The following is an 18642-nucleotide window of genomic DNA, read 5'->3' as shown; positions in this document are numbered from 1 at the left end:
GAACATGTAACTAGACGTTAATAAGAGTAAGTCGAGAAGTTATTGGCATTAGCTAGGAGAAAGCCAGTTTTAGATATAAGCAGATCCTTGGAATGCTTTTTTCAATAAAAGAAAAAGCTTTCTAAACACCAACATCTTTCTCTTCGCACCATTCCCACTTTTCTTCCCCCAGTACACCCGGGACTGAGCAGAAATAACAGGGGCAGCAGCTCGTCAAGCATGGCTGACAATGAATGAATCTCATTACATAATCATCCATAAACAATTTGCCAACTGTAATCACAGAGGGACAGTGAGCCACTGACAGGAAGAGGAAGACATTAGATGGTTGCTTAGTTTCATAATACAGGAAAAGATGGATATTTAGCACAAAATCCAGGCATCTCTGCTGTTAAACTGCTGGGTCAGGCTCAGAGGCTGCTAGTGCGAACATTCAAAGGGATTAGATGGTTAAGAAGCAAAAGTCCTAAATTTGATGGCTGAGGCTTTTTTTATTTTTAAAGAGAGACATACTGATATGAAATTGAAAAGACGGGACTGACTTCCTTTTATTATCTCGCCTCTGTAAAGTATAGCAAACTTTTGAATTAATAACGGATCAAATTTGATTTTGTGTTTGTGAAACACAGAGAGCAGAGGCCTATGTCAGTAGGATGACTGTTGAACTGACATGCCTGAAAGCCCCTGAAAGTGACCTTTAACATATAATTCTGCAGATCCACAGCCCTTCTCTGACATGATATACATGCATGCATGGTTTCTTCCATCTGTTAAAGAAATCATATCCAGTCATTCAGAATTCCACTTTTGTGCTGATTTTCCTTATGCTTCATATAGACATGCCTCTAAAATTGAGGAAACACTGGACAACTATTTGATAAGAAAACAGGACAACAGGAATCTTTCCAGAGAGCACCTGATGAAATGTCAACTTATCCAACCACTTCTGTACATATTTCCCTTTTGCATTACCTTTACCAGGTCCAGACTCTTTAGCAATTAAAGTTTATGTGTATTTGTCACATGGATGGATCTGAAAAGGTCAGAAAAGGTCCAGGGCTGGGGGTGGGGGGTTTCTGTGGGTTATTCAGGACATGAGCTTGACACATTTTAGTGCTACCACATTAATGGAGAGTTGTGCCTTATGTTTTACCGCAGCTCCATATAAAAAAAGTGAGTAACATGCAGGCCTTCATACCGAAAATGTTCTTTATCAGCCTTTTGGTTTTACATGCATTTATACCAAAAGAATACAGTATTTAAAGCTCTATGTTGGCATTATTGCTGGCGGTTCTCCACAAATATGCAACCTTACTCTGCTGCTGTAAACACCGGTTTTAAACACATGCCAAAGTTCTCCGTCATCAACTTCTTAGCCAGAAAATTATACCAGTGTTATATATGTAAGAAAGAGCAGCACTATTGGTTTATTTCAACGTGTAAACAAACAATTGAAATCCAAGTACCTACCTAGCGTTTTCTGTTTATTTCTTTTGGTTGATGAATTGTGGAAACAAATGCTAATAACATTGCTCAATATCATGTATGATTTAACTGTATGTTCAGAAGGTTTTTATATTACACCCTATTTCCATCAGCCTGATTCCATCAGTTGACTCCAGAGATGTCCACAAGTCATGTTTACCAGGTGCAAGTCACATCTAGACTCCTTCAGAGGCAAGTTCAAGTCAGTTCTCAAATCGCAATGCTATCTAGTCTGCCTATGACACTCCATTGCTGTAGGTTAAAATTCAAAATCCCACACTGTATGTTCTTCGATCTAATTTTATACATGAACCTTTAAAAGCATTTCAACTTTTAACATATAATTTAACATGCAGAAAGCTGACTGAAAACTTATAAAGTGTAAACTTTACCCCAATAGAAATATAAATATGTATTTGTGTAAAGAAATAATAGAAAGAGATTAACCCGTAGAAATGTCAATTTTTTGAATAAATCAAACAAAGTTGTGTTTATTTTTGTAACAATGTAGTCAACACCTGTCAATCTCTCTGTTTATTTTTCCAACCTCAACATGCATTATACAGGGTTTGGAGAGATTTCTTCTCCTCACTCTGAGTTAGAGACTTTTTAAGATTATTAGGAAACCATATTCTAACACTACATTTAAAATCTTTACTGTCAAATATAAATAATTAACAAGACACACTGTAAACTACAACTTAATGGTATAGTTGTAAAAAAACACTTAATTAAAAAAACATAAATAGAGAACATAAATAAAAACACTATTTGTTTTGGCTCATTTATTATTTAATTCCTGAAATGCCCATTGAGGGATCCCAAGGGTCATTCATTGCAAAACATACCAAACAATCATTGCAAAGAGATCGTTTAAAGTCATGACAAAGATATTTTATGTAATGTGCGACTGAAAGAGACATTCCAATTGAAGAAACAGAACATGGTTTTAATTTGATAGGAGGGAAATGTCTCTGTAATGATGCAGCTTGTTCTGAAACATCTCAATGTCACTAAGCACAAGAGAGACTTTCAGAAGGTCAATATTATGAAGCTACAGCTAACATAAACAGATTACTATAAACCATCAATAGACTCCAGTTCTGAACATCAAGCTCATCATTTTACAGAAAAATATGTGCATAAATCAGAATCAGAATCAGTTTTACTGGCCAAGCTTGTGCAGAAACAAGGAATTTGACTTCAGTTTCAAGCGTTCACAGCATATAGACATTTAGTATAAATATATAAAATTTAGAGGAAATAAAATAAAGATCAACAAACAGTATATACATGCCAATGTCAATATATTTATATATATATATATATATATAAAGAAAAGAAACAAAAGAAAGGCAGGTTGTTGTGCAAATATGCTTATTTTGCACAGTAGCTGACTGAAACTATCTGTGTAGTTATGCTGCTATAGGCTTAGGCTGCTGGAGGAAATAATGACCACTTTCACCCTCTTCGCTACATTCTCACACTACTCTCCAATTTTGCATTATTTGCTGTTATTTCAGCTTTTAACCTTGTTCTCTCTTTTCTCTTCCTAGAAGCTACACCTGGCCTGGCTCTGTGTCTACCTGTGACACCTTTCTGGAGAGGGGAATTGTCCGAGCTTCTGCTGGCAACAACTTAATGCTCACCCTCTACCGATGATCCACATGGCCCTGTCTTTTAGTGTTTAACCCTTTCTCTCTTCTAGACATGGCGATTGACTGAGCTTAACTGTAACAAACTCTATGTGCTCTCTTTCAGACTCTAACCTTGAAAACTGGCTCAGAGTTGATCTGTTTTTTCTTTCTAGGTGAAACGACTAAAGGAGCTACATCCATTAACATTTAATTTTCCTTCCCATAGAAAGTACTCCTGGATCAGTGCTTCTTTGTTCTCTTTGTGTCTCTGCTCTGTTCTCTCAAACCCCCAGTCGGTCGTGGCAGATGGCCACTCACACTGAGCCTAGTTCTGCTGGAGGTTTCTTCCTGTTAAAAGGGAGTTTTTCCTCTCCACTGTCGCTACATGCATGCTCAGTATGAGGGATTGCTGCAAAGTCAACGCCAGTGACTGTCCACTGTCTCTACATGCTCATCCAGGAGTAGTGACTGCTACAAATCTCTGACTCGATGCAATCTGCTGGGTTTCCTTAGACAGAAAATCTCTTTATCCAATTTGAATGAATAACTGAATCTGACTGCACTGTTCAATGGTTAGGATTAATTGGAATGTATGTACCTGACTGTTGTGAAGTGCCTTGAGACAACATGTGTTGTGAATTGGCTCTATATAAATAAAACTGAATTGAATTGTAAGGTTCTCATTGTCTTCATCAGAGACTGCCTGAGGAAAGAAACTGTTGCTGTGGCGCCGGGTTTTTTCAAATCTATGTAGCGCCGACCTGAAGGTAAAAGTCTAAACCGTTTGTGTTCAGGATGTGTGAGATCTGCAGACATGTTAGCTGCCCCGACCCTAGACCTGTACAAGTCCAGGATGGAGAAAAGGTCAGCCCAGATGATCCCCTCTGCAGACCTAATTATTCATTGCAGTCTATACCTGTCTTGTTATGTGGATGAGCCTAAACACACAGGATTACAGAATAATGGCAGTGTGTGGTCCAGTGTGTTTTTATTCCTGTTGGGACATATTACATGCTGTCTATATTTTGGTAATTCATTTGAGAGGTTTGAGCCACTGAAATTTCCAAGAACAATAAAGAGAGTCTAGGTGTTTTTTCTCCATGCCTGTTAGCAGCTCAGGGAGCTGTTTTTCCACCTCTGATGTGCAGGCTTGTGGTGGGATGTGAACACCGACCAGAACAAACAAGAACTCCCTCAGTGAATAAAAAGGTTTAAAGTTTATAAAAAAACGACATTGTCTCTGTAACTCTGTGACATCAGTTAAACAACCTTTGTTTGTATAAAAACATATTCCATTTCCTGTCTTTTTCCCTGACAGATCCACACTACAGTCCGCTCAAAACAGCTGGAAGCCCAGCAAAGGAAGCCCAGTATGCTAGTCGGGGATTTGTTCACCGAGTCAGTTTTGGGTGAAGCAGAGTGCAGCAGATCCAAGGAAGGGCAAGTTCCTTGTGCTGAGAAGGAACAGCTCATCCCTTTTGCTTATAAGGGAGCGACATTCTCCAGGTGGATAGACGGGATCGGAGCAAGCAGTACCTGCGGGTGGACCCTGAAGAGCACGCCTGCCTGTTTGCCCCGACTGCGTTTCTGGTAAATCCCACAGAAAGCAGCCACACATCCAACCATGAATGACAGAAAAACTCTCTGGATTGATGAAAATCAGAGAAAACATAGGACACCAAGTGGGTTGCCTGCTTGGCGCGGTATGCCGTGAGGGAGTATGTGCAGCGATGGGGGTTGCAGATGGCATGGAGGGTCTGAAGCGTGTGGGTGGGTTGTGTCCTCTTTTTGGATTTGGGGTCACTGGCATTTGAATCGGCTGAGCAGTGACAGTGGAACTGAGCTGTGTATCTTGTATTCTTTTCACCCTTCTTTCTCTCCTCTATTCTTTTCTCCTTCTCTCCCTTTTTCCTTTTTGCCTGACCTCTCTCTTTCTTGCTACTTTTTTCCTCTCCTTGTCCACTGCAATTGAAATAATCCCAAAGTAGTTTCTACAAATGTTTATTTTATAAATATGAAGCTGAGCATTATAGTGTTAGACGTAATGCTCCACTTATGAGGGTAAACCTGTTGGGTTTCTTCTTGGCACTCCGACAAAAATTCTGTGTGCTACTTTGCCGGATAGGACACTGTAAAAAAAAAGGAGAAAAGAGAACAGGAGAAAAACTGCTCAGAGATTGCTTAGGAGTTGCTCTCTGGTGAAAGTGACCGCAGTGTAGCAACACAACTACAGTGGAAATACAGAAAAAAAACACAAAGTACAATTGACTGTGGTACCGAAGCAGCCAGCCACGGTGCTATCTTGAATTCCTGCACATCTCCTGTCAGAGCTGTGATCTGAGCTTATGTTCCAGCTTGCTTTCACTTCCGAATAGATGAGAAAAAGACTGTATTTAAGTCTTGAGTGTCAGGAGATGAATCTAAAAGTTTGAAATCTTAAACTCAAGTCAATTCCTATGAAATACAAAAGATTATGAATCCTGGTCAAACCTGATCAATGACAATAATAATTGGAATCATATAATAACATTTCCTTGCAGTGGATTATAAGCAAATTATAGCATATTATTTAAAATCATCAGTTGTCAATATGGGTTTTAAACATCCCTATGGTATTACCTACCATAAATATGAACTGATGGTTGGTAACATCGCGTGGGCTCCTTTTTTTACAATAGGGCTAAGGCCCCCCCGCCCCTTTTATAGGTAATAATCTTTGAAATATCTCAAAGATGCTCTGTGAACTCTGGTCAAGGATAGAAAATGTTGCTTACAATGATCCTAGGACTTTCCTTCAAACACAACCATACTGTTGACATTTAAGGCCTGTTTTTTTCAGCTAGTTCAAACACAAGGTCAAATGTGTTGTTCTTTCCATTAAATATCCGTCCAACAGGAACTGGATCAATACGAATTGAAATGACTTGACCTTGACTTTTGTCGTAATATAAAATGTTAATGTGTAAAGGCATGTGTATAAATGACTATATATATCTAAAATATTAACATTTTGACTACAAATGTATGCTAATGTTAAATGCTGTGGCTCAGATCAACACTTTCCCCACATTAAGCAGAACATCACAGAGCTATGAGCAGAGCTGATAGATAAGATAAGCTCTCATATCAACACACACGTAGCCTCTCTGCAGTGCTGTGGTAGTCATGCAAGTGAGCCATTTGTGCTAAGACCTCTCTGCTTACTTTAATTAGTCAGCTCATGCACCAATCGAATGACACTGTTTTCTTTATTATGCCTCATTCACGGGTTGAATCTGGTTTTGTTATGAATAACACCCTTGTGAGAGTGTATCTTTAGATGTGATTATGTTTCCTAAATCTGCTGGAGACACATAAAGAGAAATAGCTGACTTTCTTATTGATTCCATTGTTGGAGTGCCTACGGTTTCTCCCAATTTTAACTTTTAGTCATTTGCTTTTTGCATATACTTTATTCTGCCTACAGATGCACAGCTGCATCTCATGAACAGCACAGTGAAAATTATCTCTGAAAACTCGAGTGCACACAAAACTGATGTCAAATTTGTCTTGCACCAAATTACATCCCAAAAAAACTTCAAAAGAAAATATTTGTTAATTCGAAGAGTTTTTAAAAGCACCACACAAACATAATTACTCTTCAGCTGGTGTGCATTTGCATTAAAAATAGCAAATGTCCTGTCTTTGAAGGTCATGGATTGCATAGCATCAACTGGCAAAGGATGAAACCAGGAAGAGGAGACACTACAGCTGGTTGCCCGTGGTGCTGGGCAGAGTGAAGGAGTGAGCAAGGCTGGGGGTGGTGGGGTTGTGGGGACGGGGAGGATCTTGTCAGAGTGTATCTATTTTTAGTCTTCGAGCTCCCTGCCTGTCACACCCAGTCCACCCCTTCACGACACCCCCCTAACCCACACTTGCAGAGTCTGCTTGTTTCCATGGCAACCACCTCCCATGTCTCCCTGACAACGCCCTCCTAGTCCACCAACAACCCAACAACCCCCCCCAACATCTAAACCCAAATCGTCTATGCAGTGATTATTACAGTGCTGCTGCGACACAGGGAGTCTGAGCAAGAGAGGGGAAGATGTGAGGTGGATGGAGGAGACATAAAGGGCAAAGACGTGGAGGGGGACAGAGAGATGGCAGAGAGACGGATTGGTCCACATAAGAGATAAGGAAGACAATACAGGAATCATGGAATAGAAGCTCATTGTTACAGAAACAGCAGATAAAACAAAAATCTAACTGAGTTGGAAATTGTAATTGAATAGCATCAGAGGCACAGACAGGAAAAGAAACAGCGGTGGAAAAAAGGGAGGCAACAAGATGGGGGGAGAAAAGGAGGACAAGAAGCAAAAATAATCCACCCATAAAATCTCACTGTAGCCCTGTTCTCAATGCAGAGAAAAAAATTGGTTTGCTATGGTGCCCCACAGGTAATATTTAGATACAGAAATCTGAGTTAAGAGGAACATAGACTAATTCCTTGTAACTGAATTTACAATGTCAAACTGATAAAACCCAACTGGGTATTGATTTGTTTGGGCTTTATAGGGCTATGCTGTTTATAAATGATAACAATAAGTCTTTTTCTATGCATGCATAATGGTATTTTACATGTCATTAAATCCAGGAATTCAACACCTGTTAACTCATCAATTACTGCACTGCATATATTATTTGATCTTAAATATCTTATTTAGATAATTTCTTACATTAATAAGTAAAAGCAAAGGAGCATTTCTTTGACTGGGCTATTAATGGCTCAGTGTAATTGTTATGTAAAGTTGGAAAGTTACAATATCAGGAAGGTGCTACTGTTAAAGATGTAATGCCCGCATTACTTGAATGTCATATTTTCAAAGTGTTCTAAAACTATTGTCTCTCTGTGGCCTGTCCACACAGGAATCTACTCGTATATAACAATGAATGCTCTAATGTGAAACCTGACCATTGTGGTGACTGGATGTCCTCGGATACTCTACGCCATTTCCATATAGTTAAACTCTGCTGGAGCAACCCGTAAGATTAAAATTTTTAGCTATACTTCCCCTGCATCCATAAAATGTTGTAATGTTTGCAGTAATAAGCTATTTGCAATTCTGTCCATAAGTCTATAACATAGGGTAACATAAAAACTGGATCTGTTGAAAAGCCTTGTTGTGGAATATATAATATTGTTGAAATAATAATGTCACAATCTGATCCCAAGTATCTCCTCGGGGTCCACACCAAGGCATTATTAAACAATGGGTATCTGAGTTCCAGATTAAACTCTACTCCTAATCCCTGCAGTTGGTGTTTTGTCTGTAATTATATGTAAGCCACACACATATTTGGGTGCATTTTCCCTGGCAAATTTCTAACAATTATGGCATTTCTCACATGGACAGCTTGCAAAACTACAACATCTGCTGTGCATATGATGCTGTTGCTATAAAATTGTTTTTCTCTAAGTGTTTTCACTCTTTAAAATGATGCTCATAGTAAAAGAGAGGCGGTATTGGCTACTGCGGCCTCCAGTCTGTGTGGGTCATGTGATCTCTTTACTATGATTTTTGTCACTAAACCTTATGACACTCAGTGATAGGTTTATAAAGAATTGTCAGCATATGAGTAATTGGAACCATGGTGATATCCTTAACTGGTCATAACAAAACAGATACTTTAGCTTCATATACTTTGCATAAATTTTCATCAGTAGGAGTATGTGTTCAGTCAGATATATCTTTAGAATAAAAATTAAGCTATTTGTGTTTCAGGTTTCATGCTGTCAGTACATTGTCTCTAAGCGGTGATGGAGTAGCCTATTTAGACAATAACTTAAACTGACACTAAATCTCACCAGTATTAAAAAATCTATTTTAATATTGTGACTGTTTCCAAATTACTCACCAATGATGATCAGGATGCTAACATATTTTTTCTCTTAAGAGCAACATGGTATTTGTTTTTTAAATTGTACTCAGTTTTGGCATATTCCAAATGATCGATCATAATAAAGGAACAAAGTCTTAATCACAAAATCCCTAAGTTTAATGTTTTGCACAATATTATCAAGAAGAATCAGCTGACAGAATATTTTTCTGATGAATGCATCTCTGTTGAAGAATTATGCTAGACTTTCTCCAAGACAAACAATTTAAAATTGTTTATTAAAACTACACAGATGGCAATAGAAAAATCAGCACATGATAGCATTGTAGAAGCTGAAATATGTTGAATAAACAGAACACTATAACCTTTGAAATCAAAAGTACAATCTGAAATGAGATCTAAGGAAAATTGCTTTTTAGTGAACAAAAACTTAATTTTCCTCTCAAAAACTAATTTAGCATTACATCTGCCAGCTGTTCGACAGCAAAACATCTGGAATAATTTTGGTCATAAACTAGTCAATGTATTGAGAATCTCAATGTTTTTCTTTGCTACCAAGAGCTATTTATCTTCATTAGCCAACAGTCACAGCCGCAGTTGCTCCAGACGACACCTGATGGAGCCAACGAGCAGGGCTGAGCGTAACAACAACCTCCTTTGCTTTACAGCTTACACACACTGCATCATGATTATTTGTGTGCTATTTGACACAACCAATCACAAAACATATGGGTCCCCTGTGGGGTTTCAATACATGGATCTCATTTAAACTTAACCTCGCTGGATGGCTCACAAGGACAAAACAACATATTGAAAAACAAGGTTACCCTTCCATGCCTCATCAACACATACATGCAAAGACAACATACAGCCGAATAGAGACTATTTGCAGAGAGGACAATTGTTTCTTCTTCTGAAAAGCAACATGCACTTCTCCATGAGAAAAAGTACTTGTAAGCCATTTGATCATCTAAGGGGTAAAACATTTACATTCATCAAATTGGCATTTGATTGAAAAGGAAGGGATATAGGTTTACTCATAGAGTCTGTTGATGGAGAGAGACCTAAAAATACAATATTTAAACAACTTTTTCACTGACTGGGGGGTCAATAAAAAACACTGATCACTCTTGATACACTTTAATTCTTATTTTGTTTTTTACCTTTTCAGGTGATGCTAAGGTAGGTTTAGGCCTAAAACTTCTCAGCTGAGAAAAGGTTGATGTCTTCAATACAACTTCTTGTTCTTCTTAACTTTTATAATCCAAAAAGAGTACTGAAATGTTCTTGCCAGATGCTCTTAGTTCAGCCAAAGGCCAAATTAAGGCCCAGAGGGGTTCGGGCGTTTGCTGTGGCAGCTCCCAGTCTCTGGAATAAACTGCCCCTTGAGATTCAGAATGATGAGTCTGTACAGTCTTTTAAATCCATCCTGAAAACTCTGTAATTTTATCATTTGTATTTACCTTTATGTGAAGCATTTTGGTCAACATTAAATGTTGTTGTTAAATGCGTTATATAAATAAAACTGACACTGACATTAACATTCAGTTAAAATATGTTTTGATGTAAAGCACTTAAAAGACTGAACAGCTCGAATATTGAAACTGAACAGATACTCCATTACCATTATTTTTTAGGTTAACAGTAATTCTATCCCACAACATTGAGACCACACAGCTTGAAACATTCAGATATGGCCTCATGGTGTTGTTACAAGCATTAAAGGGCCTTTAAGTCCATCAGACTGTAAGTGACATTGTATAATTACACTAAACCTGTGCAATAAGTATTGATGTCATGAGTATAACAAACTATGGGATCAATACCATTAATTTGTTTGTGAAATAGTGGACAAACACACCCTCCATTTCTGCTACCTGTATGACCCCCTCTCTTTTTCAATGGTTATAATCAATCTGACAGAGAGAGGTATCCCAATCGTTGTGGGTTTTTGTATAACAATGGCCATCAGTGGGCTCTAGATGAACAAACTGTCTACTTTTAAGGCTAGGCTTAAAACTTTCCTTTTTGATAAAGCTTATAGTTAGAGTGGCTTATGTTATCCTGAGCTATCTCTGTAGTTATGCTGCTATAGGCTTAGGCTGCTGGAAAACATAATGACCACTTTCATCCTCTTTAATACATTCTCACACTACTCTCCAATTTCGCATTATTTGCTGTTATTTCAGCTTTTAACTTTGTTCCCCCTCTTTTCTCTTCTTAGAAGCTACACCTGGCCTGACTATGTGTCTACCTGTGACACCTTTCTGGAGGGGGGCATCATCCAAGCTTCTGCTGGCAACAACTTAATGCTCACCCTCTACTGATGATACATTTGGCCCTGTATTTCAGTGTTTAACCCTTTCTCTCTCCTAGACATGGCAATTGACTGAGCTTTACTGTGACTAACTCTGTGCTCTCTTTCAGACTCTAACCTTGAAAACTGGCTCAGAGTTTATCTGTTATTTCTTTTTGGTGAAACGACTGAAGGAGCTACATCCATTAACATTTACTTTTCCTTCCCATAGAAAGTACTCCTTGATCAGTGCTTCTGTGTTCTTTGTGTGTCTCTACTCTGTTCTCTCAAACTCCCAGTCGGTCGTGGCAGATGGCCGCTCACACTGAGCCTGGTTCTGCTGGAGGTTTCTTCCTGTTAAAAGGTAGTTTTTCCTCTCCACTGTCGCTACATGCATGCTCAGTATGAGGGATTGCTGCAAAGTCAACGCCAGTGACTGTCCACTGTCTCTACATGCTCATCCAGGAGGAGGGAATGCTGCAAGTCACTGACTGGATGCAATCTGCTGGGTTTCCTTAGACAGAAACACTTTTTATCCAATTTGAATAAATAACTAACTCTGACTGCACTGTTCAATTGTTAGGATTAATTGGAATGTATGTACCTGACTGTTGTGAAGTGCCTTGAGACAACATGTGTTGTGAATTGGCGCTATATAAATAAAACTGAATTGAATTGAAATTGTAAGAGTAACCATGCATTAGTCTTGGCTATCTATAAGAGTCTTGGCTAAAATCACTTTATAGGCTACTTAGTTTGTGTAAAACCATGAGGTTTAAAATACAGTTGCCGTTTTATTGTTTTGAGCACATGCAGTGAGGATGCAGTGATCGCTACATTTGAGGATATAAACCAAAGCACTGAAACTAACTTGAATGAATACATTCATTCACTTTGGCAAAATTGGGGTAATCCGAATTATCAGTGAACACATCCTTTTGTGAAAGTCAGGCATTTCACAAACACAAGAACATACAAAACCCAAAGCTGTGAATAAAAGAGAGCAGCACACTTTTCAGAAGACTTATGTTAAGAAATCCTAATATAGATGGGAGGGAAAACCCTTTCAGCCATAACTCACAATACAGCAACTTATAAGCAATTTTCAATGAAGTGAAAAATTCAGTCATGGTAAAAAGAGAGCACATATTTTGATTACTGCGTTTTATGTATCATGATATTAAAGGAAATTGCAAAATGTGCAAAAAGACATAAAACCCTCTTTTCTCATTGTCTGACTATAAACCAGACTATTATTTTGCTGTTTTGGGTCAATAAGGATGTTAGGACAACCAATCTAATTTCTATTTGCTACATGCCAAAAAATAAGAGAGGAATTATTTTAAAGAATTTTTTTAGGACTTTCTTCATAGTCAGAAGTTTACATCCATGAAGATTAATACCCTTCAGACAATATGGGAAAGCCCAGAAGGCCATGTCATAGTTGTTAGGCTGCTGATAGGGAGGAAGGAGACAGTTTCTCTGTCCCTAGAGATGAACATGTTTTGGTGTGAAATGTGCAAATTATGAAGATGATGGCAGAAGCTGACAAGACAATGAAACAAGTCCTGTACTGGCATAGACTAAAAGAGAGAAAAAAGCCAACTGCTCTAAAAGCAATATAAAAAACAATTTACAGTGTGCAAATAGAATCAGTGACAAAGTCCTTCATTTTGGAGACATGGACTGTGGTCAGTTGAGACTAAAATTGTTTGGCAATAATGAGCATCTTTACAGTTGGAAAAAAAAAAAAAAAAACGAGAAACCTGGCAAGCCTAGGAACATAATCCAAATTGTGAAGCACACTGGTAGCAGCCTCAGGTTATGTGGGTGTTTTGCTGCAGGAAGGACTGGTGCACTTCACAAAATAGATGGTGTCATGAGGAAAGAACATTATGTTCAAATACTAATGCAAAGTTTTAAGACATCAGCCAGGAAGTTAAAGCTTGGGCACATATAGGGCTTCCAAATGGAGAATGACCCTAAGCACAGTGCCAAATTTGGGTTTTTCATGTTGTCTTTGCTTAATACATAATGTCAGTATGGAATTTATTGTGTGTATTGTTTATGCTTAAGGTTAGATTGACACAATTTTAGAACAATTCGTATTATGTTCTGATTTATAAGAATGTTTATAATTATTAAAGAATTATTAAAGAAATGTGTACTTTCTTTTTACAATCACCATAAATGAATATTGGTAAATCATTGCAGCACAACTCAATAACATTTGTTCCTGTACAGTTTATGTTTAAATCATTAAGTAAAGGGTCAAAGCAACCTTAGAAAGGCTCTGTGACTCATCTTTAAAAATGAGACAGCTGTTTTTGAATTAATTAAGACAGTTTTTGGTCTTATTGCTTTATATTTAAATGGTTTAGGGTACCATCGAAATTATGTACCATTCCTCAATTAGAAAAAAATATTAAATTCTGTAGGGAGGAAACATGTCTTACCTGTTGATGGAAATCAAATTGTTGGTGGCGTAATAAAAAAGCAGAAGGGAATGGGGGGCAGATAGAAAGAAAAAACATATTTAATCCCTCCAGAATTAACTTCACAGTATTTAACAGTAACACAATTGTCAATTTTAAGAATAAACTAGTGTTAAGCTTTTACCACAAAATATAAGTCAAGTATAGGAGTACTTCATAGATAAAGTGTGTGGAAATTTAAGTTTGACTACTAGTTAAGAGACTTGTCACTAGAGCAACTTAAACAAATGTCTAATAACATGTCAGTAAAAAATGAGAATCAGAGTAAAAAGTGCATTTAACTAGATAAAGTGTGGTTAGGTTTTACTTTAGTAAAAAGTCAAATACACTATATTGCCAAAAGTATTTGTCTCTCTACTTTTACATGTTCATGAACTTTGATGACATCCTTTTCTTAATCTATAAGGTCCAACTTGTTGATGGACTCAACAACAGCAACTTTAACTATTCTATAAACATCTTCCACACGGTACAGTACAATGCCCCTTGGAAAATGTTTTTCTTTTTCTTTATTATGGGTTGTAATATAACAACAGCAGAGACACATCTGTAGTAAAAACTGCCTAAAAACCCAAAAAATAATTGTGCAAGTTGTACTTTCAGAGTTTTCACTCTGTGTTTATGTTGATTAATATGTTACAAACACATTTGACCATTCTCTTGGTTATATAGTGCTTTAAAAAATAATTCATGCCCATTTTATTGGGATTGTATATAATAGACCATCACAAAGTACCACAGTTGGAATCTGAAAGTAAAATGCTTGCTTTTAAATGTCCCCTTTAGTGCAAATGTAGATGTGAGTTTTTTTGGGGTATGTTCTACCAGCTTTAAAGGAAGTTGGAAGTTCTTCTCCGTAAAATAGTTCAAGCTAAGTCAGACTGGTTGGAAAGCATCTATGTACACTGATTTTAAAGCCTTGTAATGGACCATTGCTTCTGACAAAAGTGGTTCTTTCTTGTGGCCCAGCTCATGGTTGGTAATAAGAATAAATAAATCAGTTTGTTTGTGCTAGAGCTTGCGGTCATGGAAGGACAAAAAACTATAACACACAAATGGACACTTTGAATTACATGACATTTCAAGAAAATTGTTTACACTTTATTTTACTTAGGGTTATTAGGGTGAAGGGAGCTAAATACAAATGCCTGCTCATACTTTCAGATTTTTATTTGTTAAAAATGTTGAAAATCATGTATCATTTTCCTTTAACTGCACAGTTATCAGCTAGAGTTGGCCTGCCACATAAAATCCCAATAAAATACATAGAATGTTGTTGTTGTGACATAATGTGGAAAGGTATGAATACTTAAAGGTATGAATACTAAATGCAAGGCATTTAAGGCATGTTGACGCCCTACCACTACACTAATGTGTCCCTGCACAATCAATTAAGTCCTAAGTGTTCATAACACTAAAAAAGGCAACAGCAAATTGACTTTGCAATGCATGAACTTAGGTTGGGTGTATACGTCTATAGACAAAGTGGACATAGCAGAGGGTTAGAAAAGCAGATGATATTTAGATGACACAGTAGACACAGGAACACACACAGTGGATATCTGAAGCAGCAGGTCAGGTAATAGACGTTATGATCATGGTAACTGATACACAGAAGCAGGCTGAGGAACATCATATAGGGAACAGTTTATGCTTTTACCCTAATGAGTTGTTTATCAAGGGCCCGACTAGTGAAATATGTTAACGTAAACATTTGCGTCCCAAACTCATGCCAGTAGTATGGAGAAGTCATATCAGGACTCAAATATCTAGCTGATTTTCTTTATCTAATTCCTAAGAATATATTGAAAAGTAATGCAAAATGATCAATTTGAGAATCAATTTGTCGGGCCCTGGCTATTACACATTCAAAGAGGAAAGGATCAACCACCAAACAGGCCTGGTGCTCAATTGACAAACAGTGCCATGCATACAAAGAGACAAACAGTACTACTTTCAACTATCGTAGCTTATAAACACTTCTGTTAAAATCAGTCCCAAAGGTCATTCTTATCTTTCCTGTAGTTCACCAACCTTCCAGAAGGGGAAGCTGTGTCGACGAGGACTCCGGGTGCTCTGAGTGTGCAAGGAAGAAGGAAGGGGCCGCTTGGGTGATGGCGGAAGAAGGGTTGGGTGAACTAAGTGACATGCCTACACCTTTTTGGAGAGTGTTTGATGATGAGGAGGAGGTGGCTTCAGTTTTAGAGGGAGCTGAGGAGGAACAAATAGGGCTGGCTGAGGTGGTTGTGAATATAGGTGCAGGAGTACCTGGTAAAGTTGCTGTTGCTGTACTAATAGCCAAAGTAGCAGTGGAGGACATAAGTGTGCCTAAGGGAACAAAAGGCTTAGCATTGACATTGAGGGTTGATGCAGCTGTTGCAGGGGCCGGGCATGGAGGGTTGGTGGAAGGAGTAAAAGCAGTAGGTGGGTCTGGAGTACTTTTTGCAGGGTTGAAAACAGAGGGAGCTTGTGAAGCAGGGATGGCAGTTTCCATTGGAATGGACTTAGTTAGAGAAGCAGTGGCAATAGAGGGGGTGTTGGTGATAGGGGTAGTGGTCTGCGAGTCAGGGGCAGAGCCTGGAGGAGTCTGGAGGACTGAATCGAGAAAAGAGAAAGTCTGGGAGACTGGACTCAGATTGTCCCCTGTCAATAGTGCAAGACTTCCACTAACATCCTCACTTTTAGTGGCAATATTAGTGGTGAAACTACTGTCAGCTTCAGGCTTACTGGTTAAAACCTTTTCTTCATTTGCCTTTAGCCCATCTTTATCAGACAGAGGGTAATCTACTACACACATGGGTTCATAGGCACGTGGAGATGGATCTTTTACAAGACTAACATGGGAACAGTTAGTGGAACTTGGCGGTACTTGTTCAGGGGCAGTATCAAGAGCAAACTTCGGGGCAACAGTAGCTGGTGTGGGAGAGACAGGTTGCTGAGGTGCGCCCCACTCCTCTGGAAGTCTTGCCCGAGCCTTATTCTTCCTGCCTTTTACCCTACCCCCTCCTCCACTCTCTCTGATTTCCCGCTCCCAGTTCTCCTCCTCATCTCCGTCCTCTTCTGCCACCCTGTTTTCATCCTGCATCCTTTGCTGGTCTGATCGGCCAGTTTTATTCTCCTGCTTATCCAAGAAGTTGTAGACCTCATCGCTGCCCTTCCTCTTCTTCTTCCACCGTCGCTGCTTGCCAGTCTCTCCCCCTGTCCCCACTCTCTCTGGGCTGAGGGGTTCAGAGTTGGAGGATGTGGGACTGCTGTCTTCCATTGAGCCACTGGGAGAGAGGACGGGAGCTGCCGAGGGGGGAGGGTTTTATAAGAGGAGGAACCAATCATATACTGTGTCAGAAAAATATAGGCTAAAAAGCCATCAGATTGTGGCAACCTTAAATTTATTGTTTTTTATTATCTTAAAACTAACTTGTTAACATACTAAACTGTAAGGTTCATTCATGTTAAAGCATCTTGTGTGATTTGACTGCAAGCAGACAGCTCTAATAACATCAGTTGAAACTTGTTAGTTTGATTATTTATGGAACTTCAACTTAGCTAGAGAACCAATATCACTCCGCTTTAAGTATGCAAAACAAAATGTTTCCTAGTTCCCACACGGGCAATAGGTAGCAAAAGAAAACCTCACATAGTGACATTTTTCAGGAAAAAACTCAATTTTGTATATATATATTTTTTATTTTATTTCAAAGTTTAACTATGTATTTATGACAGATATTTCTACAGTGGGCAGGCTTTAAATGTGGGACATGGAAAAACAAACAATTTTGAAGAGAAAGGAAAAAAACATAGATAGATAGATAGATAGATAGATAGATAGATAGATAGATAGATAGATAGATAGATAGATAGATAGATAGATAGATAGATAGATAGATAGATAGATAGATAGATAGATAGATAGATAGATAGATAGATAGATAGATAGATAGATAGATAGATAGATAGATAGATAGATAGATAGATAGATAGATAGATAGATAGATAGATAGATAGATAGATAGATAGATAGATAGATAGATAGATAGATAGATAGATAGATAGATAGATAGATAGATAGATAGATAGATAGATAGATAGATAGATGATATATGGAAAAAAACTCCATAGTTTCTTAACTTCTTTTATATACATCTAGACCTGGAAACAGCCTAAATCAAATTCAAAATTTTCCAGGTTACATCCCCCCCTTTCCTTACAAAGCTGTTTAATTCTACTATAAATATTCCAAGATCGTTACATGAAGATTGTTCACAGCTGCACTGTTACTTTCTCCCTGCAGAAAGAAACATTAACACGGTAAGAATGAGAACTGCATAGGCTACAGGTAAAGGTCAAATAGCAATTAATTAAAGAAAAGTATTTGTCTGTGATAAAGATCACCTCCAAATACGATTAGAGCTGTCCACTTGAGATCAGTTCACCAAAGACACATGCTAGGAGTTTTAGCAAAACTAATCTATCTGACCCTGTTCAGGGTACTCATAGCTACAACTCAAGGGTCTGGACAAGGGCAACCAGTAGTCTGTCTGTGATTGTGGATTTTGTGGTTGCAGACATCTTTAACATATTCTTTGAAATGCTTCACGTTTCAGCATTTTTTTATACAAATCCTCAATGCTCAGAATTGGACATTTATGTCACATTTCAACAACTAACTAAATTCATCTACGAAGTTCTAAGTTAATGATGCCGGTGATGTTTTTCATACAGCCTTTTGGAAATTTTATAAAATGTGTTTAGGTGATGGTGTCTCATTTAAATACTTCCAAACAATTTTTGGCCTCAACTGCTATTTTTTCTTTCATCATCACATAGGGAGTTCTGGCACACTTGTCTGTTAAAC

At 38.1% G+C, this 18642-nt stretch overlaps 1 protein-coding gene across 1 annotated transcript in view; it reads right to left on the bottom strand.

Annotated features, from left to right (window-relative positions):
• Positions 1-18642, bottom strand: part of map4l (microtubule associated protein 4 like) — a 138115-nt gene that overhangs the window by 55278 nt on the left and 64195 nt on the right. Inside the window, exon 6 of the mRNA XM_047367602.1 lies at positions 15825-17078. Within this exon, the coding sequence (XP_047223558.1) occupies positions 15825-17078 (1254 nt within the window). The remainder of the gene's footprint in view (positions 1-15824; positions 17079-18642) is intronic.

Source organism: Girardinichthys multiradiatus, chromosome 6 (genome assembly GCF_021462225.1).
Source record: "Girardinichthys multiradiatus isolate DD_20200921_A chromosome 6, DD_fGirMul_XY1, whole genome shotgun sequence".
NCBI classification, from domain to species: domain Eukaryota; kingdom Metazoa; phylum Chordata; class Actinopteri; order Cyprinodontiformes; family Goodeidae; genus Girardinichthys; species Girardinichthys multiradiatus.
Note: the sequence above shows the minus strand (reverse complement) of the source record. Positions and strands in the feature narration are given on the sequence as shown.